The sequence below is a fragment of the Lonchura striata genome, chromosome Z (genome assembly GCF_050655825.1).
Source record: "Lonchura striata isolate lonStrDom1 chromosome Z, ASM5065582v1, whole genome shotgun sequence".
NCBI lineage: Eukaryota > Metazoa > Chordata > Aves > Passeriformes > Estrildidae > Lonchura > Lonchura striata.
The window spans coordinates 74,550,630-74,577,500 of NC_140740.1; the positions used below are offsets into that span (position 1 = coordinate 74,550,630).

Sequence of the window (26,871 nt, forward strand, 5' to 3'; positions counted from 1 at the left end):
TGACACGAGTGTCTTCAGAAATCACTTCAGAGCAAAGTAAAAGGATTTTCTATGACGGATCCAGTGATTTTTCCTCAATAAATAGGTTTTAGATTGTTACACACACGTAGAACTGGAACAAAGGGCAGTACCAGAAAATATATTGGTTGCCCCTAATAAAATTTATTTAGACAGTTTATTTCTCATAAAAAATAGAGATTGAATTTCGTACAGAAGCGCCTGCCAAGAGGCCAGGCACTGGGAGATCATCTCCCCCCCGCACCTGCCTTTGCCTTTCTTTCCTTTTCCATCCCATCCCTTCCTTTCCGTGCCCTGCCCGGCGGCGCCCGGCGGGCCCGATCCCGGGGTCCCGGCCGGAGCTGGCTCTGCCCTCCCCTGAACGCCCCCCGCCCCCGCCAGCCGATCCGCCCGAGCGAGGCCGCGGGAGCGGGGCGTGCCGCGTCTGGGAGTAATATAACCCTAATTCTCCAGCGCTGTGACCCTGGTAAGAAAGGGTAGAGAACTTTCCAAACCCCAGAGCTCCCCCTCTCCCCTTCCCGCTAAACTCAAGCCCTGATTGAATGAGGCTGTAATATAAACAAGTGTATTTAACCAATTCTGCTCTGATTTAGAAACAGAACCTTCTTTTATCAGAATAATTATATTTGGACCGAGAAACACAGTAAAATAAGGTTAAACTGCTAAAGTCAGCAGGGTGGCTTAGCATAAATGGCTGATAAGATTTGTAATTTGATATTTTATTTATGTATTTCTTGAGCATCCATCCAGTTAAACCGGCTGCTGTATGCAGAGCACCGTAATTGGTTTTTACACGTAGCAACGCTCATAGCATTTACCAAATGCAACTTTTGGTTGCTGGCTTGTTCGTGAGCCTTTTTTTTTTTTTTTTTAATTTTTTTTCTTTTTTCTAGACAGTAGTGCTGAAATATCGGATATTATTATTCACATTCCCGCTGTTCAGTGCTGCATTGTAACATTGTTCGCTTTAATGAGAAGCGCCTCCCTCAATAATTAACGACCTCACATTTCCCTATTTTCTTGCCTGATGAAAAGAATCAATTTTAATTCATTGTAAATTACAGCTATGCTTTTGAGTGTTATTTGCTTACTTTTCCACATCGACATATCCTAAACACAAATGACAAATCAAACTATATACTTTCGTTAGGGGTAATTTGGAGTTAAGAAATGGAAAAGCATAAACACGTGTTTTCATTTCAATCAACCCTCTCGAAAATATGACTTCTTTGGAAACGAAGGACAAGGCTGCCAGCAGCTACAGATCCCAATTTATACATTCTAGTCAGAGCTAAATGTGACGATCATCGCCGCTTTACGACACTAGGCTGCATGTAGCATTTTGTCGCCGCTATAAATACACTTCTTTGAAAGCAACTTTGTGAAGTTTAAAGGCATCCGAGTCAAGAACGCTCGCAGCTGATCAAAAACGAAGCCGTCAGGTGTCTTGAAAACAGCCTCCCTAAGGTCGGCGGGGAGAGCTCGGACCACCTGACACCTCTCCTCAAACACTGTTAAGTACAGCATTTTCCCATTTTCTTATTCATGTAAATATCTGCATCCGGCTACAGAGGAGCCAAAGGCAGCGCCTGCGACTGAATCCTCCCGGGCAGGCTGCAGGCAATCTCTCGACAGCGAAGCGGTTCCTTTAGATTGAAAGGATGGCTTCTATCAATTAATTTTAATCAGAGCGATGACAACCAGTCTTTTATGGGGAAAAAGCTATTTTAATATAAAGGAATGCCTGACGCCCCTGCCCGCTCTCACCCGACCAGATGCAAACTCTTTACACACAAAAGTCACTTCCCCCTCTCCATCCAGCTTCGTAACGCATGTATGCACTAAGTATGCATAAGCTTTTCACATAATATTAAGTTCATAAACTTAAAAATGCGCAGCCGAAGCGTAACGCGCTGTGCTGTAGCTTTTGCAGTCGGACAGGAATTATTTGGGCTGCCCGAAAGGCAAAGGGAGCGCTGGTGTAAATAATTTTTCACATACATCTCATTTTAGCCAAACAGTACACTTCCGGGGAGACTTTGTCTACTGAACCTTGAGGAATTTTTTTAAACACATACCTGTATTTTTAAAATCCCCATCCGCCAAGCGTACCAATGACAAAATATACACCAGAGGCTAACGTGGATGGAGTATTTAACGTTCTCCCCTTTTAAGGCCACAGTTTTAATCCCTTCAATTGCATAGGTGGTATATAGTAATAAGGAACATACATATTTTGTTTGTGTGTGTTAAGTTGGCTGCTTTTCTGATTTCTATTTACTCAAGATAAATAATCATATATCAGTTATTCAGTTAGGTGACAAGTCTAGTAATTGGAATAAAAAGAAAACATCTCATCCTTATCTCTTCCTCTAACTAGATATAGCGCTAATAAGACTGCATCAATCTTATCTGGCAAATAAATAAAATAGACAAACAAACAAATTCGCCTCCAACAAGTTAATGTGGTGTATCTGAGTGGAAAGTAGATATTTTCACGCATTCTGGAGATGAGGAGTGACTTTTAATAAAATCACAAGAAAAACAAATGTAATTCTGTAAGCAATTTCAGAGCTCAGCCATCTCTCTCCCGCGCCGTTACTTAGCATTCTCCAGCCGCCCTAACCTTTTCTTTTAAAAACCAGTTAGTTCCAGAAATATGACTGTCACTCAATCTGGGACCTTTCGATCCACCTTCCTTTATTATTTGGGGGGCAATCCTAGAGGTAATATGGCTTATTTTACAAGGATGATTTTTGTTGACTTTTTTCTTTCCCTCCCTCTCCCTTTCCTTTCCCCTCTTGCCCGAGCGCAGCTAATTCGGGGCGTCTATATTCACTCAATTAGAGAAATCTAAAGAGAAAATCGATCTTCCATCTGCAGAAATGCCAGCTTAACAAATTAGATTCTTGTTTCGTGCAGGTGATTTGGTGACAGTTGGGGAATTAGAAGTAATAAGTTGTTGTGTTTGAGACCACCTCCTCGCCCCCGGCCCTCCGCCCTGCCCCCGGCCGGGCCGCGCCAGGGGAGCGCCGCGCCCGCGCCTCCTCCGCCGGCCGGGCGGGCGAGCCGCCGCCGCCACCGCATCTCCCGCTGTAATTAGTGCTGCTGCCCTCCATGTGGGCTCGATTAAACCGTGATTTAGCCGAAAGAAATATAATTATGGCTGCAAATAAAATAATCAGCATTGAAGAGCGATTTCCTTAATGAGATGGAGCGGTTGCACGTCACGGAGTAAAGGGGTCTCATTAGGAGGTGGTAATGAGGCTTGGGTGAATATTGGGAGTTACACAAAATATCTAAACTGCTGAGAAAACACAGCGCCGGGCTTCGACTGGGGTTCCCGCTCCCGGCCGGGCCCAGAGACCGCGGGCCGCCGTCCCCCACCCCGCCCCGGGCCCTGGGCTCCCCGCCGCCCCCGCCGGAGGACGGGGCATTGGCGGCCACAGCGCTCCGCCGCCCGCCGGCAGCGCCCGGCGATGCGTTCCGGGTACGGCTGGCGGAAAGAGCCGGCAGCGCGGCCATTTTAACGAGGCGAGCGGCAGAGCGGCAGCGCCGGCGGCCGCCCCGCCGCGGGCCCGCCCGGTGCTCCCCGCGGCCGCCGGCCCCGACCATCAGCGGCTGCCGGAGCCGCGCCCGGCGGCCAGGCACAGGGAGAAGTGAGGCCGCGGACCGGCTGAGCAGCTCGCACCCCGAGCGGCAGCGCGCGGCCGAACGGCAGAGCCGGGGAACGTGAATTATTCCCGATGCGGCCAATTAGGGAAATGGGTCCCGGCTCGCTCGCCACAGAGCGCCGCAGGCGCGAAGCCGCCAAGATGGAGGCGCCGGCGGCCGCCTGCCGCGCATGCGCGGCGCGGGCAGCGCGGGGGTGGCGCCGCGCCCTGCCGGGGTGCGTGAGGGCCGTGCGGGCGGGGGGAAGCGTGCTGCTGGCTTCTTCCCACCCCGCTGCCCTAGCTTCGTGCTCGTTTTTTAACAGTTACAGTGGTGTTTTGTCGTCTAATCGAGAAAAACGGCAAAGCCAACGGCTTGCGTGTGAAATACTAAAATAAAGGCTAGGGTGCTTGTCACTCTCTGCTTATGCACTTGGTAACTTAAAGAGATGGAACCTACATTTTGTTCTCATTATCATAGAAAACAGTTCATTCTACAGCCTGATGCCTGTGGTAGATATAAAGGTCAGGTTTCTTGACGAGGAACGAGGTCTGTGTGACAGTAGCACAAAGTGAGGGGAGGCCGTGCTCGGCAGCAGGGGAGGAGAGCTGCCGGAGCACTGGTGGCCCCCGCGTTGAAGACTTGGCCTACTCTTCTATCATGGAGAAGTGGTTTTGGTTTTTTTACTTGTTTTGGATTTTTTTTTTTAAACTGACTGACCTCTGTGTTTTCACTGTAGCAATCTTCATAGTCTTAAGGTCTTATCTAAAATATAGATATATATTTAAGATGGATATACATACACACACATGCAAAACAGTGACACTTGTCTCCCTTTTTGGTACTTTGTACCACGATGGGGTCTTGCCACTACCAGGCAGACTCTAATACAAGATATCCTGTTGGCAGTGTTTATGACCATAACCATGCTAGTTCTAAGGGACAAGTTGTTTCTTCAAGTTGTTGTTTGATTGGTTTTTTTTTTCTTCTAGGAGAAAACATTTTTCAATTTTAAATGTTTGGTTCTGTTGTGAGATATTGCAGAAAATGTTTAGGAAAAAGAAAATCAAGATTATCAGGAGACTCTTACTGGTTGGAAAAAGAGACATTTTCTCAGCAAACACTTTTTTAGTTCTTGGGTTTCTACAATTTTCAGAACATTTCCACCATTGTTTATTTAGTCTGTGTTCTCTTTTTTGCACTGACACAAACTCTTTTGCCTGCACGTCTCTCTCCTCCTGGCCAGTGGTTGGTAGTTCAGTCATGGCTTACAGTGTTTGAAATTACATCCTGCACAAAGAAGCATCTCTGTCTCCTAAAGCTGTAATGAATGTGGTACAGTCTTCTAATGCTTCAGCTTAGCAGGGACTTGCAAACCCTCAACTTAAGTCTGGTGGGTTTCCTCACATTTAAAGCTAGCTGTCCCTTCTCAATGGAAAACACAGGCTATCTATAATAGGTGTTTAGTGTAAGCAGAGTGCCACAAGGGAAGCTGAGAGCCAGCACTCAGAGTTTTGCATCTTCTGTGGCTGGGGAAGATGGGAAAACCAGTTTTTCCTTATGTTCTGGTTGAGAATAAGGTAGCAGATTTTGTAATGGGCAGAAGGTACTTTGTATGTTGGGAGAAACAATGTGTTTGGGGAACTGCAGTATGGTACAGGAAAAATATTTTATCTATAGAATAGTGACCAGACATGAAATTATGAGAGCCTTGAAACCTCCTTTGCCTGACCGTGACCGAGAAAGAAGGCTCTTGTGCCCATGGTCTTGTGATTGCAGGTTCCTCACTTATGACAAGCATGCATGGGATGGTCCTTGAGTAATAGAGGCTTCCAGTCAACACAGGGGAGCAATAAAATGCCACAGGCATGGTAAGTGTCTGACCAGGTTTATTCTCACCTGGCATTAATGAAGTCTGCTCTAGGTGAATTACTTTCAGCCTAGAATAATAGTTATTACTTGGATGGGTAAACCTCTATGAATGCACACCTGAGAGTTGTGGCATGAAAGAGTTTGACATGATAGACACAGAAAATGCAGAACATGATGGCAGTAGTGCCATCTTGTAATACTGGGCTGAAAGTGGCCTTTTTCAGTGAGTCCAGGAGCTCCATCATAATTATGGCTCTTTTCATGCTCAGATGGGCAATGTGAGAGTGATTTTCAAGTGCAAGTGCTGGGTTTTCTTTTTCTATAGCATTGGAGGCAAGGGTGGTGTTAGTAATTTCCACTCTTTGAGGGTGATGAACTATAAAGAGTAATGTGTTGGGGTGTCCTAGCTGGGAAGAGACCAGAACCCATTGTTGGCTTGGCTGCTGGTAATCAGCAAATCAAGTCTCCTTGTCCAATGCTTATCTCTCTGAATGTTAAAACAAAGTTCTGTTTCTTTCTTAAGCCACATTATTTACAGCTAATGAAGAAGTGAGTGGGAGCAGGAGACAGTCTATCCCAATGGATGGTGACATGCTGGGGGAGGAAACCTCTTTGCAAACGGCCTTTCTTACTTTAGATGGCTCCCAGCTGTTACTGCTCCTCTCTCCTGTGCTGTCCTCAGAGTGTGCCTGCTTTTTGCTCTGCAGAGAGAAAATTAGAGAGGCAGAGTTAAAATAGCCTGATACAGTCAAGATGAGTGTGTTCCTTTTTGAATTCAATGTTTGAAAACAGTAGTGGGCTCCTTGGATTGTTTATTGAGATTCCTAGTGGAAATAAGAACTCAAGGCAGGCCAGTTTCCATGTAAGCATTAGTTAAATTCTCTTAACTAGTTGTAGATCAAAAGGAAACTGAAAGGTTGAATGTTTTGTCTTGTAACATCTTTATAAGGTTTTTATCCTGGATTGAAATAATGTTATCCTTTGTGATCATCTTGCCATGCTTCTATTTTTAATGTATGTGGTTCTGAACAGCTTTGGGTTTCAGAAGGCATAGTGATTCTCTTTGGCTTGAGGTGTGCATTTGGGTTAATCTTCAGCCTGTAGTCCAAGTCTGAGAATCCAGAGTTAGACTAACTACCAGGCAATAGACACTTCAGCTCGTTCCTCTTCATTGTGCCCTCTCCTGTCTATCTAGGCACTTAATCAGATTTACCATCATTTACAACCTGGGCTCTAGTGCAGAAGACTTTTAAAAACAGGTGGAGATTTTAAGTACCTTTCATGTGTTAATCTTGCAATGTGTGATTTTTTTCTTGTAAGGGAGTTAATTGCTTCTGCTTAGTTAACAGTACTAAATACCTGTATTATACTCTATAATCCTGAGATGATTGATTATCTTCCTTGCTTAAAACTGTCAAAAAGTTCTGAAGCTTGTGTGTAAACTTAAAGTTCAGCTTACACTTCAGTGTCGTTTGTTCACTTATACCAAAGGACAGAAGTACTAAAATGAAATAATCATGACATCACCACTGGGAGAACAAACTTGAAACACTTAGGTTTTTGTGGGGGTGTTTTTTAATTTATTTTTTTGTGTGTGTGGAAAAGTGAAGTAAGGGTTGGAGGGAAAAATTCATTTTCTGAATAATAAAATGAAACTGTGGTGCTATTGGTAACCTGTCCTGGTAATAGTGGTCTACTGCTTTGCCTAGTAATCTAACACAAAGTACAGTTTGTCTGTCTGGCTAGTCAAGCATCTGCACAGTGTGGGTTTTCCTTTTGCCTGCAGACCTGCAGAACATTCCCTACATTTTCCTGTTTGAGCTTCATGAAGGAGATGTAAACTGGGAATTGAATTCTCTGTTTCTGAAGGAACTCTATGTGAAGAGTAGCGTATCTCTTTGACATTAAGCCAGCTGTGAAGTCCTTTTAATCACAGGCATCTGATGATGTAATTTTTGAGTAAAGTTTGGTATTTGGATGTCTAAATAGAGTATTGGTCTAGTTCCAATTTAGTTTTTTATTAAAAGTTAATTAGAGCCTTTCTGAAAGGTGCTATGTTTGGTGCAGAAGGGACTGGAATCTTGTTTATCCACAGAATGTCCAGTGTTGAAAAAATGTCACCATTCTTACCTTGATCCTCATTTCTGTGAAGTTGTGATGTTGCTCTGGCAGCACTCCTCTTAATGGTAAAATTAATGAAAGAAAAGTAGTTTCCAAGTCAGCTCAGATCTAGGCTCCTTTGAAGGAGCCTTCACTGCCCTCTCACCCTGGCAGTGAAGACCTAATATGATGCCTTTTTAGGTCTGTCAGTGATACTCAGAAATGGACAAGGTTCACCAGCTCACTTTGTGTAGGCTGGTGAACAGTGTATAGACATTGTTGATAATTACAAATTTAAAACTGGTTTGACTAAGTAATCTGAGGTTTGTTAGCTTTGGTGTGAAAATTACTTAATTTTCATCACTTCAAAAGCTTTTCTTTCCTCTCCACTGGCTCCATCTACTGTGTCTGAGGATACATTTCAGATGTCTTCCGAGTGGATTCTCATGAGTCCATAGCCAGAAATTGCCAGTTGACTCAAAATTCCTTGAATTGGTAGGTAGCACTCCAAAAATAGCAAAGGCAAACAAAATGAGAGTTTATTAATGGCACATTAAAAAACAAATGGTTCAAAAAGTTCAGTATACAGTAGTTGTGTATTTTTATATCTGTGTTGTAGTTTCAGTTATAACTTTCTTAATTTAAAAGGATAAAACCTAGGTTTGCAGCTGTTTAATTTGCTTAACAGCCAATGTTTAGTTAATCACATTTTCCCCCCATACTGTTAAAAAGGCAGTCTCCTCCCATGTACTCCCTTGTTTCTTACTGCAATTTTGATGCATTCATGGATGTGAGGCCCATCAGTAGGCACTAGCTAGCCATGATAAAGCCTTCGAGGAAGAAAGCTTCGTAACTCACTGGTTTCTCTGACAAAGCTTCTTAGTCATCATCAAGGATTACTATTTTATTTGTTATACTTGTCTTCCATTGAGTTTTGGCTACTGGTTTTGTGTTCCCCTGTAGCAGTCAGAGGTCCTGCAAGACCTCCCTGGTGGTCACTTGCCTAAGATAAGAAAGGCTTAGTCATGATGACTGGACCAGAGTAGCCCCTCTTCCACCTTCGGATCCTCGTTATCTCTTTGTAAGACCATAGGTCATATTCGCCTTGACCCTGGCCATTGGACAATTTCCAACACGCCTGTACCCTATATAAACCCCCATTTCTGCCCAGTTTGGCAGAAGAGCTGTCACTGAGACCCTTCACAGGAGCTGCCAATAGAGACACTGCTGTGGAACCTCATACAGCCTTATCCTCTCTCTTCCTATGCGTCTGCGAGGCACCCAGCAAGCAAAGAGCTGAAATCACTGGAGAGCTGAATTCACCAAAGAGCTGATCTAACTAAAGAGCTGATCTCACTTAAGAGCTGAGCTGCTTGCCAAGATTGCCCGTGGCTGGGAGCTTGCCTGAAGGACCTGGACAGGTTGTGCTTATCAGCCCAGTGCTATCCGGGACACCTATGGCAGCTGGCAGCCAGAGTCAGAGGGACCCTGGGCCCCAGGCCAAAATAACCCCCCACTCAAGTGTGAAAGTACAGCTCCCTGCGGCCACCACAAAATGCAATGGAGTTTCCTTCATTTGGGAAAATGGCAGGAGTGTGGAGGGTGTATGTTTACCCTCAGCAAAACTGCAGTCCTGCTCAACAAGTTTTCTCTGACTTCTGTTGATGGCAGGATGACTGGGTAAAAGACCCCTTAGTCAGGTCTGGTATCAGGAGCTGTTCTGGCTTCTTACAAATCCTGCAGTGTTCTGGGCGTTATTGTTCAAACCTTCCTTTTACAGATGCAGCATTGGTTCCGTTTGGTGCCTAGGTATTGTGTAAGTGACCTGAGAAAATTAAACATAACTCATTAGTCCTTTTATGGAGGCACTGATTCTTATGTTTCATAAAATGTGAAGTTTATCTTCTTTGTTGAAAACAGAAGACAAACCAAATATGATAAATTGGTTTTGAAAGATACTCTGTTCATTTACAAATGAAGTATTTTTTACTCATTTTTAACCTGCTCCTTTAGAAACGTAGAAGCTGTAATAGAGCAGAAAGCTGAGTCACTAAAAGCATCCAGAGGAATTTAATTTTATTTTCATCAACTAATCTACCCACTCATATCTATCTGTGTAAACTAATTACTTTTTTAATTAGGTAGCCTTTTTGATTGCTTATGGAGAGCTGTGGTGAAATTTACTGCTAATTATGCAGGGGCAGAAGGAGGCCTCTGGATTGTTAGGAAAGATGAGAAAATTTTATTTTCTTCTGTTGAAATGGAGAGCAAGTAGTAATTGATACATAAATAATGTGCTTATTTTTCCAATTTCAACCTATTCAGCCTCTGTTAACCTCATTAACTGAGGCTCTTTCTGCGGGTTACTGGGTTTCCTTCCATCTAATGCAACATCTACAGTAACTTCAGAACAGTAAGAAAACAAAACTGTTGTAGAAGTTTTTCTTCTTTCTTTTAAAGGCAATGTTAATGTTGAGTGGTTCTAGAGTGGTGATGTTTGCACTGAAATGCTGGCTTCTGAGATGTGCTAGCAAGCAGACTGCACAGTTCAAGAGCTGACTTTTTCACTGTGATTGAATTTGTATTCAGAAAACTGGGGACAGTGGCAAGTACACATCCCTTTTGCCATCACCTTTGAAGTCCTAAGCCCATAGCTGGATTTATTGTGAGCCCTGTTACATGTGGTAACAGAGCATAGCCAAGATGGCACATGGAAGAGAACCCATAAGTGGTCCTCCTTCGTATTTTCTGTCCAGTGTCCTTAGAAGTGGGTTCCTTGAGAGATCAGATGGGAGAAGGGTTGTTAAGATGGCTAGGCCATAGACAAAACATTTTCTTCTCCCTTCCCTCAGCTTGTAGTCCCACTCTGCATCTGTGTGAACAGTGAGACTTTGAACTAAATTTGCTACTTCCCTTGCAGCTGTTTCCAGCAGGCCCCACAGTTCACCTCTTACTTTGCAAATTCCATCCTCTGATTTCAGCTATACTTCAAACTTGCTTCCTATCTTTGCCCTGAATGAGCTGATTTGTGCACAAATTAACACATAAAATAAAATGACAAGTGGGAACCTAAAGTATTTTTGATATTGTGTGTGTTTGATGAGTGTTCAGAAACATGAATAGGAAGTGAAAAGTCAGAAAAAATTAGTTCACCTGGTTCTTTCATTTAGGAAGACCATTTTCACCTTCTTTGAGTCCCCTGCGTAGATATCAGGTAGATATCACTGAATTGTCTCCTTTGAGGGAACTGTGGGGATCTCCTCCGTGCTCTATTCAAAGGTGTTAATTTCAGCTGTGTAACAAATCTATTGTATTTTTGAGTGAGGAGGTAAGTGTTGAGAAAGGATGAATGCTCATCCAGTTTTTGATGCTCTTCCCTAATTTGTAAATATGAGGCAGGATCAATGGTCCCTGTATCTTGAGTGACTGAGCTGCGTGGTCATGAGAAGACCTCTAGGAGGTTAACTCCAACAGCCTCCATGGGTGGTCTGTTCCAATCTTAGCTGTTTTCTAAGAAAGGAACCTGTCCAATATTTTTTTCCGCTCACTGTAACTCAAAGCTCATTGCATCTTACTCTGTCTGCCAAGAAAAATTTGTTTTCTTCTATAACTCTGTTTATGCTTGAAGATTATTACCACTGCTACCCTCAGTATTTTCCAGGCTAACATGTCTGAATTTGTTCCTTCTTTTGCAGATTATTTTTCAGTCTTTTTAGTAGTTCTTACTGTTTTCCTCTGAATCCTTATTTGTCATCCCTTTTAGTTGCAACTTCCAGCTGCAATAATGCTTCTAGATAAAGCCTTTCTAATAAGAAGGGGAGTGTAAAGCTTATTGCCCATGTCTTATGAGCTAAACTAATTTTTTGAATGTAATACACTAAAATACTTCTATATCTCTCAGAAATGGTGTGCAGTGTTTACTTTTTCCTATGTTGGTGCAGTAGAAAATTGCTGCTGCCACGTGTAAGTTTGCTTTGTTTTCTTATTTAAATATGTCCTTACTAAAAAAAGTATATTAATTTTTCCCGTTTGTCAGAAACCTTTTGATTTCCAATATTGTCCTTGAAGATACTGAACACCCTTGTATCACCCACATATTAAATGCACACACTTGCTATTCTACTTCTTTTGTCATATAGGTCTGTTGAAGACAACTGTACCTTTTGGGGTGATCAGAACATCCAATTTTAGAAATTCTTGGTGACTACCCAGTCTTCAGAAGCTGTGCAGCCACCTGTCATACAAATGTGGCAATTCTGAAAACCCCAGTCTATTAGGAGTAAGTATGGTTCAGTTATTGAGCATCTTCCTTGATCTGAACCTCTTGAGTTAGACCAAGGACTTGAAATCCCTCCCCTACCCCTCATACCACAAGTGACTGCAGCTCCTTTGAAAGGTTTCACCAGAGATGGAGAAGGTGGGTTGCCAAAACAGGATGTTGTTGTAGGAAAATAGAACAGCTCTGTGGCTGTTTGTGGATTTCATCCAAAATACTTGCATAGAGTTAGCTCTTTCCTTCTTCTGAAGGATGTTGGCAGTCTGAAAACTTGCTGCTGTCCTTGAAGAAGTTAGACAGTTCTAGAGGCATCTGGAGACTGAGTATTTTCAGGTGTGAACATACCCTGATTTTCATCAGGGAGGCTGGCTACTTCCTGTACTATGGAACATGCTAATTTTTAGAAAAGTTAGTGGTAGGGCAGAGTATCATCTTGGTCCATGATGCAGCAGTAGGAAGCTAGGAAATGGCAGATGTATTAGGCAGACACGAAAACCGCTCACCCTACAAACTACCGCACTAATAAACTTTTCCTAAAGCTTGTGTGGTAGTTAAAGACCATGTGACTTTCATTCTAAATGTCAGCTTAAGCCATATGACAATCCTACTTACCTTCAGCCACTATAGGTCACACCTGTTTCACATGCCATTTCTTGTGCTACTCAGCAACTGCACATAATTTTCCTTTGGCCTTGTTTTCCAGAAGTGTGTATTCTTCTGAAGAACAGCAATTTTTATTTTAAACCCTGCTTTACCCAGCAGACTTGGCACCTCCCTACGCTTCCTTTTCTGCTCAGCATTTATTCACCATACTCCACTCAATGGCTGCAGTCTCTCATGCTGCAGTCTCTCAGCTGAGACACACGATCCGCTTTGTGCACTCCAGCCACCTTTCCCAGTGAAGGTCCGTAGAAGAAACTGGGTGAAATGAGTATCCAAAGGCAGCTGTTTTCCTCAATAGCAATTCATAAGTGCTGTGACCCAGTCAGTGTCCACTTGGAAGTTTCCATGCTGAGAACACAATGCTGGTAAGAAGATAGATGCATGTTTTCTTACAGAACTGTACTGTCAAAGCAGGTTTCACCTCTTAGCCCTCTATGGTACTGGTCTGGGGTCACTTCTAAAGTACATCATTCTGACCAATTCAATCAGCAATCTTTTGGTGTTGATCTGTCAGAGCAGTGCTTAAGAGTGATGGAGAAGTACGCATTACTCTAAATGTGTTTAAGATACATAAATAAGTACTGAAACAGCAGTTTACTCAAACTCAGGCAAATTAACAAAGAATTTTATTGAATATTCAATTTAGCACCACACAAAAGGTACACTGTGCTTTGTGTTGCCTTTAAGAAACATGCCAGAACACTTTCAAACTAGAAAAACTAATGTAAAAAGCTTTCTTGTTTATCAACAGAACTTACTATTTGCTTTAGAGAAGCTACTCTGAAAAAAACACAGCTTTTGTATATAATGTTTTAATGGTCTTCCACGCAGACTAAGTGTTGTTCCCTTACCCATTAGTTCCCCTTAGCTCTCTTTCATGTCCTGGGGTTTGAACTTTCTTAAAAAAAAAGTCACTTAGGCCAAAGTGCTTTCAAGAAAAGCATTCAGTCCAGAACTCTTATTAGCAGATGCAACTCACAATATACTAGTCACCTGCTAAATCCTGTTTCCTGAAAAGTAGAGTAATTTTGAGGCATGGAAGTTTTATGAATTGGGCTCGACTCAGTGCCATGCACATTGAGAAAGATCTGGAGTCAGCCCGTGTCTTGGACTCAAACAAGGAGTATATACTTGATAAAACTACAAAAAAAATGCACCATAGAAAAAAGGTAAGTGACTGGGAAGGGTTATTTGGTCTACCTGTTCTTTCAGTACAGATCTTTATGCTTTAAAGTATATTATTTTAAATATAAGGTGCTTCTAAAGCCCATATCAGAGTTGGAACTAGAGGGAACCTTTCCAACCCAAATCATTCCATAATGCTATTTCATTCTGAAGTATTTACTGGTCCCTCACATAGTCAAACTTTGTTTCTTAGCCTGAACTGTTGAGATTTAAGGTCTCTCTATTAATTATTACACTTACTTTAAATGGGCTTTGTCCTCCTTTTTCTTTTTTTAATTTGAGGTGAACTGGAAATATATCTCTTTTGCCCAAATATGGAACACACAAATGTTTCAGAATATTCTTTATTTGATGCACCTTGCAGTTAGAGAAAGCTCAGTTTGCATAAAGGGAACTTTAGCAAGTCAACAAGCCATAGTCAAATGAAACTGTGGAATGGACCCCGTGCTAATGCATATAAAGAGAGAACTGGAAAACAGCTAGGCTTCCAGCTTCACTGACTCCAGTATGGAACGTGCTTCTTTATACTCTTCAGCTTCTTCCAATTCCTTTTCATTTTCCTGTAATCAAAAGCAACATTTTTGAGTACTCTGAAAATTAACTGTTGTGGGATTAAATTTAAAAAGGTAAAAAGCCGCCAACAAATAAGGAGAAGGCTGAGGTACTCAACAATATTCCTGTCTTACTGGCAGCATCTTCCTATGCCTCTCAAGTGGACAGACTACGAAATAGGGGCTGGGAGAGCCAAGTCCCTCCTACTGTAAGTGAAAATCAGGTTCATGACAACCTGAGGAAGCTGAATGTACCTAAGTCTATGGCACCTGACAAGCTGCTTCCCAGAGCCCTAAGGGAACTGCCTGATGCATTTGCCATGCTCCTCTCCATGACCTTTGGAATGTCGTGGCAGTCAGGTGAAGTCCTTAAAGAGTGTAAAAAGGGAATTATCATTGTGGACTGTATGGTCCTCCACAACATCCTTCTCTAAACTGGAGAGAGGTGGATTTGATGGATGGACTGTTCACTGGGTAAGGAATTGGCTGGATGATCACAGCCAGAGAACTGGTCAATGACTCAATGTCTAGATGGAGATCAGTGACCAGTGGTGTCCTTTAGGGCTCTGCAGGGTGACTAGTGTTATTTAGTATCTTCATTAATGACACAGATAGTAAGATCCATAAATGTGCAGATAATACCAAGCTGAGTAGCTCAGCTGATGCACCCGAGAAATGGGATGCCATCCAGAAGAACCTGGACAAGCTTGAGAAGTGGGCCCATGGAAAAGCTCATGTGTTTTAACAAGGCCATTGTGCAAGGTGCTGCATCTGGGTCAAAGCAACCCTGGTACCAGCACAGGCTGTGATGTGCAGATCACAGCAGCCCTGCCCAGAAGGATTTGGGGGTGCTGGGGATGAGAGGCTGGACATGACCCAGCCATGGGCACTCCCAGCCCAGAGAGCCACACGTGTCCTGGGCTGCATCCAGAGCAGGGTGGCAGCAGGGCCAGGGAGGGGATTCTGCCCCTCTGCTCTGCTCTGCTGAGAGCCCACCTGGAACCCTGCATCAGCTCTGGGGTCCCAGCACAGGAAGGACATGGAATTGTTGGAGGGAGTCCAGCGGAGGCCACAGAGACAATCAGAGGCTGGAGCACCTTCCTTTTTGGACAGGCTGAAAGCTGGGTTTGTTGAGCCTGGAGACGAGAAGGCTCTGCGCAGCCCTCATGGCAGCCTTTCAGTACTTAATGGGGGCCTAGAAGAAAGACTGGGAAAACTTTTTTATAGGGCCTGTTGTGACAGAACAAGCGGTGATGGTTTTAAAGTAAAAGAGAGTAGATTCAGACTAGATAAAAAGAAGTTTTTTACAGTGAGGGTGGTGAAGAACTGGGACAGGTTGCCCAGAGAGAGGTGGTAGGTGCCACATCCATGTACTCAGTGTCAGGCTGAATGGGGCTCTAAGCAACCTGATGTAGTTGAAGATATTTCTGATCATTGCAAGGGAGTTGGAACAGATGATCTTTGAAAGTTCATTCCAACCCAAACCATTCTATGAAATGAGGAATACATAATTTTTGGAAACACAGTCTATGTTACTCAAAGTACAGGAAAATTCTTTTGTCCTGCTTAAGGTCCCAGATAATGGCTGTCATGTACAAGTGGATTTAACCTATGCATACCTTTATTTGATAGTGTTGAATATTTAGAACCAAGGGATGAGTAAGAACAAACTTTAGACCAAGAGTACTCTTAGAAAAATTCTAAAGTAGACTGACAATTGAAAAACATGCTAGGATACAGTACATTAGGTGAACTAAGCACAAGAAAGCAACACATGAAAACTTCCAAATTCGTAACAGCAGTAGTAACTGTCCCCATTCCTTTTTTTAGGTTTGCATGCTATGAATCAATAGCACCATTTCTGCATGGCACTGAAATTTAGACTAACTGTTCAGTAACTAGTTGAATGATAAAAAGACCCTAAATCCTGCCAGGTACTGTGCATTTATTTTGGCAAATAGTAGAGACAGACTAACTGAGATTAGGACACCTTAACTTTTCCATTAACAAAGTATTTGCATTTTAGCCATCACTATATCTGGGACAGTTAGGATGTATATTTTTAGCCTCACAATACCATTTATTGTGCACCATCGTGTGTAGCTGAAATCTTGATGAGAAGGCAGCTTTTAAAATAAGCATTATCAGCTCCAAACATAGCATAGATTCAGTGAATCTATTTGTACAACATACCCTTTATTCCTAAAGGTATTTTTATCTTCAAAGCAGGGCAGTACTGCTCACTTCACTAATAAAACGTTAAGCAATACTCAGCAAGGACTCCTTAGACTTGCCCATAGCATAAAAAGAGTAGTAACCAAAGTACTTGACAATTTCAGTTCCCTACAAGCATATTCTATACATTTATACTATCTATAAAACCTAAAGTGGACAAACTGATTTTTCTGATGATGGAACTAGCACAGTGGAGTTCCGAGTCCATTTTCACAGTCTGCATACATTAAGGGCAGTTTCTAACACACACAGTCTGCACAGACTGAAGACCAACTCTGCAAAGACTGCTATCTAAAGCAAAATACATCTTATAGGATGCTGGTCTTGGGACCTACACAAAATTCTTTTATTCCAGTTTTTATTTGCTACAGTTGTTTATCCAAGAACTGCAGCACTTCTTCATCAGTTGGGGTGTGATGCAATACTCACTAGTAGTTGAGTAAGCTCTGCATGTGCAACTTCTAGTCTGCGTTGACAGTCTGGAATCATCATTCGTGACTCTTGTAAGATCTCGATCTGTGAAAATCAGAAGACAATGAAATTAGATTATGTTCCAGACAGAAACATTATCTTTTAGGGTAAGTTTTCACTCTGAAAAATCAGCGATGTAGTCATTCTAGTAACTTCAGAACAGTTGCACCTATCTTCTGAATAGGCTTCTTTTCTTAAAAGACATTCACTTAGCATAATTGCTTAAAACGCCGTTAATTTACAGCACATTTCCATTTACTCTGTGCCTAATTGAATATCAAATATTAAATGCAAGACAGTATTTAGAATAATCTTTCCCTTAGCCAAAAAGTACAGTTTAGTAAGGTTTTCAGCATTTGTTAAAAAGTCTATTTAGAACAAACTTTCTCCTGCTGTCATGAAGCAGCTTCATCCAAAAGGGGATCAGCTGGTTATATAAATATCTCCTGCATCTTTTGGGTAATAAAGAAAAAGAATGTTCAGATAATACCCCATAGAGATAATTACTGCATGAAAAAAGTTATTGAGTTATTGATCACATTGTGTGCAGACTGCAGGAGGCTCTGACTGAAAGACAAAGGTAAAGAAAAATAAAAAGCAAAGGCCAGCAGGCTCATATTTTTGATGCTTATCATGCATAAAAAGTTATTACATATCCTTGTGCTTCATTTTAGGAGAAAGATTATTCTCACCATGCACTTTGAACAAAATTACTAAACTGGCACCCCACTGAATCTGAAAATCCTGCCACCTCCTAAAGAAAACAACGTCAGTTTTACGAAAGGGAACATTTATTTCATGGAGCATTTCTGGATCTGAACACCAAAGACTGAGAAGAAAAGATGTGCAGAGTTGATCAGTAATGTTAAATCTATTTAGAAATTAAAATCTGTTAGATATTTAGATATGAAACATCTCTGTACAGAATAACCTGCAACAGAAAGCCTCCCCTTCAAATGGCTTTTTTCCTTCTGTGATTCCTATGTTGTATCATCCTGCTAGTATTATTGCTGCTGTACCAAAAGGGATGTTAAGCTGTAGCTAAGAATGCACTTATGTATTCAGAAAGGCTTTGTGTAACAAGATATTATCAGCAAGTTTTTAAGTGTCACTTAGGCCATTTGGTTTTGAGAGAAAAAGCTCTAGTTTCTAATTTTACACTTTAATTAGTCAATGTAACAGCCATAGAATGAGTTGTGCCATAAACTGTATGGTATGATGCCTTTTGCTTTATGTCGTAGAATACCTAAAGGAGTGAGACTATCCAATAATTACTTCCTTGTGCCACACAGATACTAAACATTTGTGTGTTGTAAAGCTTGTTAAGCAGGTAATACGAAATTAGTAAATTATTTGATATGTGCCACTAGATAAGCAACCTGGGAAGGCACGTAAATCTTGAATCTGTAAGCTACAGTCCTGCCTGCTCTAAGAAATAAGCAAATCTACCCAAATAATTCTATTCAAAACAACATTTGACTGATTTCTAAAGGGTTACCCAGGTTTTATTTATATGTGCCAGTTGTGAAATGATGAATAAAAATCAGAAAGATGATAAATCCTAGAATTATATTCAGTAGGTGCAAACAGCTGGAGACTACAACAGGAGTTTTGTGGAGCCATTGTGATTTAACTTCTCCATGAACCAATTTCTTTTCAAGTAATGCTGATAATCCTACATAAGGCTATTTACTTTTACAAATATACATATTAAAGTCAAAAGTTCAAATTATATAAGCTTTGTAACTGGATTTTTAAAAGTGTTATTCTTCAAGTTCTATCAAAATTCTGCCCAACTTTCAGATGGAACTCTAAGGGTGACAAGCACAATAGCCACCCAAACTTCAATGCCAGGCACTGCAGCCACTCCCATCCCTGTGACGTGCACTACAGCTACTCCAATTCCACTGACCAGACCAGAGCAATTCCCGCTCCAGCTAAAGACTATTATTCAACCCCAGCCAGCAACTAAGTACCAGACAGCAGGTTACTCGCTTCTGCCCCCAGCCTAGTGGGGAGAAGATAACAGGAAGAAAAGGTAAACCCTGTGGGCTGAGATAAGGACAATTTAGCAATTTTTAAAAATGCAGTAATAATAATGAGGGTGGGAGGTATCAGTTTCATCAGCTTCAAAAAACTGAAGCAGACTATGTTGATTTGGGCTTTTTTTTTCCCAACTGACCCACATCTAACCAAGAGATTTAGAGATATGTAATATCACTAACAAATAATTTAAAAGCAATAAAAAAAACCACCCTGAAAAACCCCAAACAAATTCTGTAGGGCTCTCCTTGCTCTTAGGACACCCTGATATACTACTGGGTCAGAGGGTATAATGGCAATATTGTTTCACAAGACAAAAGTGGTGCTCTGAACAGAAGAGGTGGGCTAAAAACCATGACAAATGTAAATGAGTAATGTGTGTACCAATTATATAAAAAAATTAATATATACTCTACCTTTTATATACGGTCACATAATCACTTGCCTGTTTTCTGTTGCACAGATAATCCTAACAGTATGGATCCACTCAAAGATGGCAGAGGTAAGGAAAAGACATGCAGATAATTGTTTGTTAAAACAAGTGCTACTGGTTTGAACTACTTTTCCTCAAAAAGTCTGTACAACACTTAGAATCCACTGACTAATTACAGCCATTATCTGGTGGAAGGACAGGGACCTAAAAGAAAAAAGTAATCTCTAAGTATTACAAACACCAAAGGTTCCAAAATCTAGTAATCCCACTAAGTAAAATTAATAGCACATATTGCTGTTGAGGCAGGACAGGAATAATGAAGACTCCAAGTCAGAAGGTGAGAAGAGAACTGAACTGAACTTTATTAAGAAGTAGCATTACTTTTTTATAACCAGGATTGCTAAGGTGAAATATGATTGGTCTCAGAGTGAAAACATCTCACAGCATTGGTGCACTTAGACTTAGGTCAGTATAGCACAATATATCTAGAAACAGTATGAACAGAGAGAGAAATAATAATTGTTTACATTCTTTTTGCACTCTCTGAATGAACTGAGAATATCCATACACACACAAAGAATATCCATATGCACACAATAAATAACCATGTAAGGCTACTGGTAGACTAATCCATATTTGTAACTTAAATCCATACTATTGCAGTACTTCTCATCTCAGTAGTAAACAGGAGTAGCATCAAGGTAATGGGCCTTGGTAATATCAATGTGCTTGACCAGGATTGTGGTGTAGGGATCTATAGAGTAGTATGACACAGATAACGTAGCAAGAACCTGGGCATAGGGAAGGCAAGAACTCAAAGATGCAGCATTAAGGTAAATTTAGACACCAAAAACCCCATAAATGCACAAAACACAGTTTTATGAGTTCTACTTGCTTTCAGGCCCAAAAGAAGCTATCCACAAATACAGGATACAACAGCACACTTGCTGTAGGCAAGTTGTCAAATACACTGATCAAAAGACTCCTGAAAGACTTTGCAATAAAAAACCAGGAAACACTGTTTTGTTTCTGCAGTGCTTGAGTGCTTCAAGAAATGGCCATGTGTGAACAACAAACCACCTGCCTGCCTCTTCTAGCATGCAAACTGAGGGAGGAAGAGAAAACCCTCTAGGATGTAATATCTTGGGGTATTTCAAATGAGTTTTCTTTGTAGCTCCTCTCAGGAAGGATCTAATCCTGTTTCTTCTAAAGCAGATCACTTTAAGACATTAAAGATATAAAGTCTGGAATCCAAAAGGTACTTATATCTGACTAGACAAGAAGGAAAACACTCTTTGGAAAACAGAAGGGGAAAAGGAGGATCACAGTAATGCTTTTTCATAATTTGGTTTCTTCCATAAAGTTTGAATGCATCTTTAATACCAGGTCTGTGTTAGGGATACTGTATTGTACTTGATCCAGAGAATTCCAAGTTGATGGCTTTTCAGTAAACAAACTGTGCTTTTGTTAAGGATACTGTCAAAATACATAAAGAGAAGCATTAGGTCTTCACTTGGATTTCTACTGCCACTTTACCAAGCATCTAGAGCTAGAATTTATATTATTAAACAAAGATAATCTATTCTTAGGGGGCACAAAACATACTTATGCAAATAAGGAGACTGAAAAACTGCAAATTTAATCTAATCTTACTCAATCTGTGAGAAGAATGAAACTTTGCTGGAAAGAGATAAGAATGTAAATAGCCAACTAAATTAACCAGAATATTTCTTTGAGGCTAAACAGACTTGTAAAAAGCTCTAGAACATTAAAACCTTCCTTTCAGCAAGAAGTCCACCAATAACAAGATCAGTAGCAAATTACCATCTTTCATATTATTTTCCAAAATAGTAAATAGTTTGCAAACGCATTTCTTTTCAGTTGTTTCAGAAGGCACTCTTTCACTCAATAAAGCAAAAGAAATACTGCAGTTTTCACAAATACTGGAAAAAATCGGTGTATGAGCAAGATGTACTTTATATACTCTTATGTACTTTTGACAGGCAGAGATTAAATTCAGTGTTAAATCCACTGGATTTTTAATTCATCTAGAAATGACATTACTCAAGAAGTAACTTGGAACTGTAGAATTATGTTTAAAAAACTGAAAATTTACCACTCACTTATCAGTAAAAATGTTACCAGTTAACAAAAAACACTGGAGTATATTTACAATCCCTGTGAGAGGAAACACAGATACCTTGCTTTCCTCCTCACTCACAAGTCTCAAAATAAAAGCATGAGCTGTGAAAGGATGTTTATCTTTATTTATATATGAACATCAACGACCACAGAAATACAGAAAGCTACATGTTGCTATCATTAGTCTGCACTCAAGTGAAATTGCTTGAAAATTCTCTATTAAAGTAGTATTATGAAGTTCTGTGGAAAGTCTTCATATGTTCAGAATTGTTATAACTGAGTAGAAACTAAGACTTCATTAAGACAAGATCCACAAGAAGTTAGAACTACACTACTTCTTTCTACCCAGAGAAACTATAAGCAGAATTTGCACCTGGTGTGTGAAATCAGAAGTATTTTAATATTTATTACCATAACAAAGTCTTCTTGCACACTACAATGAAACCTTCAGCATCTAACAACATTACAAGAAAACAGTCTTTTTTTTTTTTCTGGTGTTGAACTTGCTCTTCATTAAGCAAGTCTTTCTGGACAGTTCAGGTTAGGACTAGCAGGTAACAACTGCCTACCATCCCTAATGGTGTCTGCCTCAACTAGAGAATACTTGAGTCCACTGGAACCAAGAGTTGCCCCAATGCATAAGGAGTTAGGAGAAAAATACTGAATCAAACCCTATTGTTCTACAAAGGGACCTGATCCCTCATTACAGACCAGACATACTCTAAAGACTACATATGCTGTAGGAATGCTATTTTTCACTTTAAAGTAAAATTTTCCATATTCACTTTTGTATGTAAAACTGTATGTTCTGAGTTGTAATTAGAAAGTTAAATCAAAACAGTACTACATCAAGAGACAGCATTGCTTTTGAGCTTTTTAAGAATCCCTCCGTGAACACTGGACTGATTTGTGCGTGTATATAAATATATAAATACGCACATACATATTATATATATGATTTAGCCAATATCTCAGCTAAACTAATAGTTAAAACTACTCTACTAGTCTGAATTTGTTCCCACCCCCTCAAATGTTACTTTTTATTACCAAAATAAAGATTACAACAGTATTTTAAGAGTTTTGCACCCTAGAATGGAAATTAAGAGATTATTAACTAGAAGCAAGTCTTAAAATGGGTAACTACAGATATTTTTTCTCAAAGTTTTTACTGTATCCAAAATACTGTTCTGAGCAAACTCTCCTGGAACCATATAAATTTCTTTGAAGTCTCCAAATTTTTAATAACCTAAAATATTAACTTCCAGAATTGAAAGTGCACTAAATAAACAAGAAGTGAAAATCTCATTGGAGAAACTGATTGCTTTCGAAGTGGACCAGGCAATTTCTGAATGAATCGGGACTGTTTTCTGTGAAGGCTTTCATCACTGGTCTTTGAAAAGACCTTCAAGTAGTATGTAAAAATTTCAGCAGAAGCTCACAGCCATCGCTGTTTTCAACTTTCATGATGTCTTGCAGGTCACTGTGGAAATACCATGATAGAGTCAAATAATCTGAGGAATGGACAACACTACAAATAGAAATTGAACTCATTAATTTTTGTTAGCACCAATCTTCAGAAAGGCTACTGTTTTGTAGATCTTCCAAGTCTCAGTGTGGTGAGACAGAAGACAGGACCACTCCATATACAAATCTTTATTTGTATACAAATTCTTTATTTGTATTTCCTTTCCATGGCATAATGAAAGCAAGACAGCCCATAGATATATGGACTATGAATTCACAAAAAAAGTTGATTTAACTTTTTCTAAAAGGGCTTTCTCCTATCTTTTGTTAATTTTGTATTTGAATTTTGTTTAATCTATTCTTCCACTGTTTAAAAATAAAGACAGGATTTCAGAAGATTATGTTTATGACTATTAAGTGAAAATTATTTTAGTTTGTAGTTTTGATTTCTGTGAAGCTGAGAGAAAGCATCTGGGAAATACTTGGACAAAAAACATAATCAAAAGGTAACATTGTTAGTTGAAATAATATGAGGACCACAGTAAAACAGACATTTCACACTTCTGTAGAGAATAACCCCCATCTCCCAAACCCAAATTCCTCTTGTGAGTAGGAGATGTGGCACTTTTTCTCGCAAAAGGGTACGTACATTTGTCTGCAACCACCATCCTTGTGGTAAACCTTCCAAGGAAAAATGTGATCATACCCAACAGTGACAGTAAACCATACTCTTGAGCAGACCAAAGTACACCACACCCTCTCCTAATCTATTATTTCACTACAAACTCCAGCAGCTCTGCAGCTGCATAGCCACTGTTTTCTTTCTCTGAGGTTTGTGATTTTACCAAAAGGATATTGGTATACTCAAGAGATGAAATGTTTCCCCTTCATATTAATACTTGGGCATTCTCACTTTGCCGTATCATTTCCAGTTAGCAGCAAACACTTGGTTTACCTACATCCACTCAGACCATGTATTTACTACAGGTTCTTTGTATTTCTGAGAATGAGATCATGATGGCCTCCCACCACACAGTTAATGAGTAACACTCATCCTGACATGAAGTGATAAGTAATCATATACAGATATATATAAGCCTTAATCCTTGTAGTTTAACAGTTAAAGAAATTTCCATGGCTGCTTTTTAAGTCAGGATTTTAGTCTAATATTTATATAACATGAGTCTAGAAAAACATACAGGAAATTCCTCTAACTAAAGATGACTATGATTAAATGAAAACAAATAAGGATTTTATAAGACAAGTTCTAGGATAGTTTACCTGCTTCTTAATTCCATAATCATCACATGCTTCAGCTTTCATTTTTTCAATCTTTTCTTCTTGCTGTCTTGCTTCTTTTTCATACATAATTTTTTCTTTTGCCAGCCTGCAATTAACAACCAAGTGATTGTGTTAATCTCATTCTATTACAGTAAAAAGTTACATCAGTGAAAACAGCCCCCCACTCAAAAGTTACAGGCCTAGAAGACAGTATGCAGTTTTATAAAAAACAGCTTTTAACCACGAAAAAAACCAAACCCTGTATCTTAGAAATTATGAATTTAGCTATAATATAAAGAGTATTTTCCCCACTTATCTTGATGCTGGTTTGGGGGTCACAGACAAAAGTAACAGTTCCATATTTTACATTCCAACAATTTTCTTTATTTCCTGTATTTTAGAGGAAAAGTAATCCATGTTTTAATCCTAATAACAGACCCATACTTGGGAGCAGGATGCTTTTTGCTAACAAGCATAGATTGAAGAGTAATATGAGTAAGTTTGAAAATCAGAGAAATATCAAGCTAGTCTAATATGATGTCCTACTATAACTATTACATTGTAATCCCATTATCAAACTTTATTATTTGTTACTGCAATTTTGTTGTTGCATCTCCCACTTTATCACATATTCATTAGGTGTATGTTAGATTATGCAATACTAGATATGAACCAAAGCATCTTTCAGGATCTGAAAAATACTGGAACAATTTATCTTCATCTAGTTCAGGAGCAGAGCAAATACTGAGATACTACTGCAGACCTGATATTGTGCAAAATAAAATCCTTCCCCAAACAAGGGTAAGATCAACCTATATAGGATTGTTTGAAGATAATTTAACATCCAAAAGAACATAATCAGATTCAAGAAACAAAGAATGCATTACACAATGAAAAGAGAATAAATAAAGGTATAGTAGAGAGCTTCATGACCACATTAGTGCATCAGTGCAAATTAATTAATCACTTGTCATAGGTAAGCGCCCTACTAGGGCACAGTTAAGCGCCCTATTAGGAGCGCTGAAAATGGACAGAATGTTATTGGGGTGTCAAGAAACTGTGAACTGAAGCTGCTACAAAAGCACCACTGCAGCTATATGGCAAAAAAAAAAAAAAAATCCACTGAGAATATACTGATAATGCAACAGCTAGAACTCTCCCTGTTTCTTACAAGAGTTTATTTGCTAAAATAGCCCTAAGCCATGGCTATACAGCAGTCAGTCTAAGTTGGGCTGTTAGCAACACGCAGCTGAACTTGCTCCAGTCCTCATGGAGTCACACAACCAGAAAGGGCTGTCAGCCTCAGAACGCATCTTCAGCTGTATGCAGAGCACACACTCTGGGTCAACAGACTAGGCCAGTTTCTACAAGTAAGCCAAGTACCAGCTTTGAGAAGTAGAACTGGAGAAAGACAGGAACCTAATTACTAACAATAAAGACACTAAATGAGTGGCTGTAATTCCAGCTACTGGAACTAGTTCCAGTATTAACATCAGTAAATACTGATTTAATAGAGAATGAGTTAATTGTTTGATCAAGGTTACCTGATTTAATTCCAGCCAGTATTAGTTGCTTTGCTACTGTTAGGTTCCAAAAAAGTTAATTTTAATCAACCCGTGAGACATGACTTTTTCTGAATAAGAAAAGCAAAGTCCCTTGAGGAGCAAAGGGAGAGGTATGACTGAACAAAGTTTTTATGTCATTCACTTATTGAAATGTGTACAGCACTGGAACTAAAGGCTACTTATACTGCTGAATGAAATATTTTACATTATTTTAAATTTTAGCCAAAACAAAAGGTTCAATACATGTCATTAATTGTATTTTCACATTCACATCTCCTTCCATGCACACTAACTTTCAAACTGACTGTTCCCTCAAGTTTGCATATTTTCAGCAAACACAAGACTGCATGTTCTCACCTTGTTTAAAACTAACTTGAACTTCTGCCTACCTTTCTCACATCTGGATACTTGAGAATTGCATCTGTATTTATTGACCTATTTCTGAAGTAGCTGTACATGTCACAAGAAGAAATATTCTGATTTAAAAAAAAGATACAAAAGAAATATGAAATATGAGTACATTTTCTGTGACAAATTTCCCACCAGACTTTGTTCAGTACTCAGATTTATCTAAGTTAATGCTCCACTTATCATTCATAAGATTAGGATGCTGATATTTAATGTTATTAAAGAAGTTCTGATTTGAAGACATTTCATGTACTAGATCCTTTCTCTAGATGTCATGAAGCCATTTCTACTCCTTATATAGCTTGGGGAGACACTAAGTAAGTTTACAAATTGATTTTTAAAATAAAGTGAAATTTCATAATGGAGATACACTAACACTTAATCACCTATTAAAAATTTCAGCAGACATCTGCACAAAAATACCTGCATGATATTTTTCTCTCCTCTTCCTTTAACCCTTTTCTATCTGGAAAATAAGATTCTGGGTTGGATAGGGTTTTTGTTTGTGCTCTT

The 26,871-nt window shown here is 39.9% G+C and overlaps 1 protein-coding gene across 1 annotated transcript in view; it reads right to left on the reverse strand.

Moving 5' to 3' along the window:
• Positions 1 to 13,184: 13,184 nt before the first annotated feature.
• Positions 13,185 to 26,871, reverse strand: part of TBCA (tubulin folding cofactor A) — a 25,877-nt gene continuing 12,190 nt past the window's right edge. Inside the window, exons 2-4 of the mRNA XM_021531841.4 lie at positions 24,386 to 24,491; positions 16,981 to 17,067; positions 13,185 to 14,325 (exon numbers count right to left, since the gene is read on the reverse strand). Coding sequence (XP_021387516.2) covers positions 14,245 to 14,325; positions 16,981 to 17,067; positions 24,386 to 24,491 — 274 coding nt within the window. The 3' untranslated portion in view covers positions 13,185 to 14,244. The remainder of the gene's footprint in view (positions 14,326 to 16,980; positions 17,068 to 24,385; positions 24,492 to 26,871) is intronic.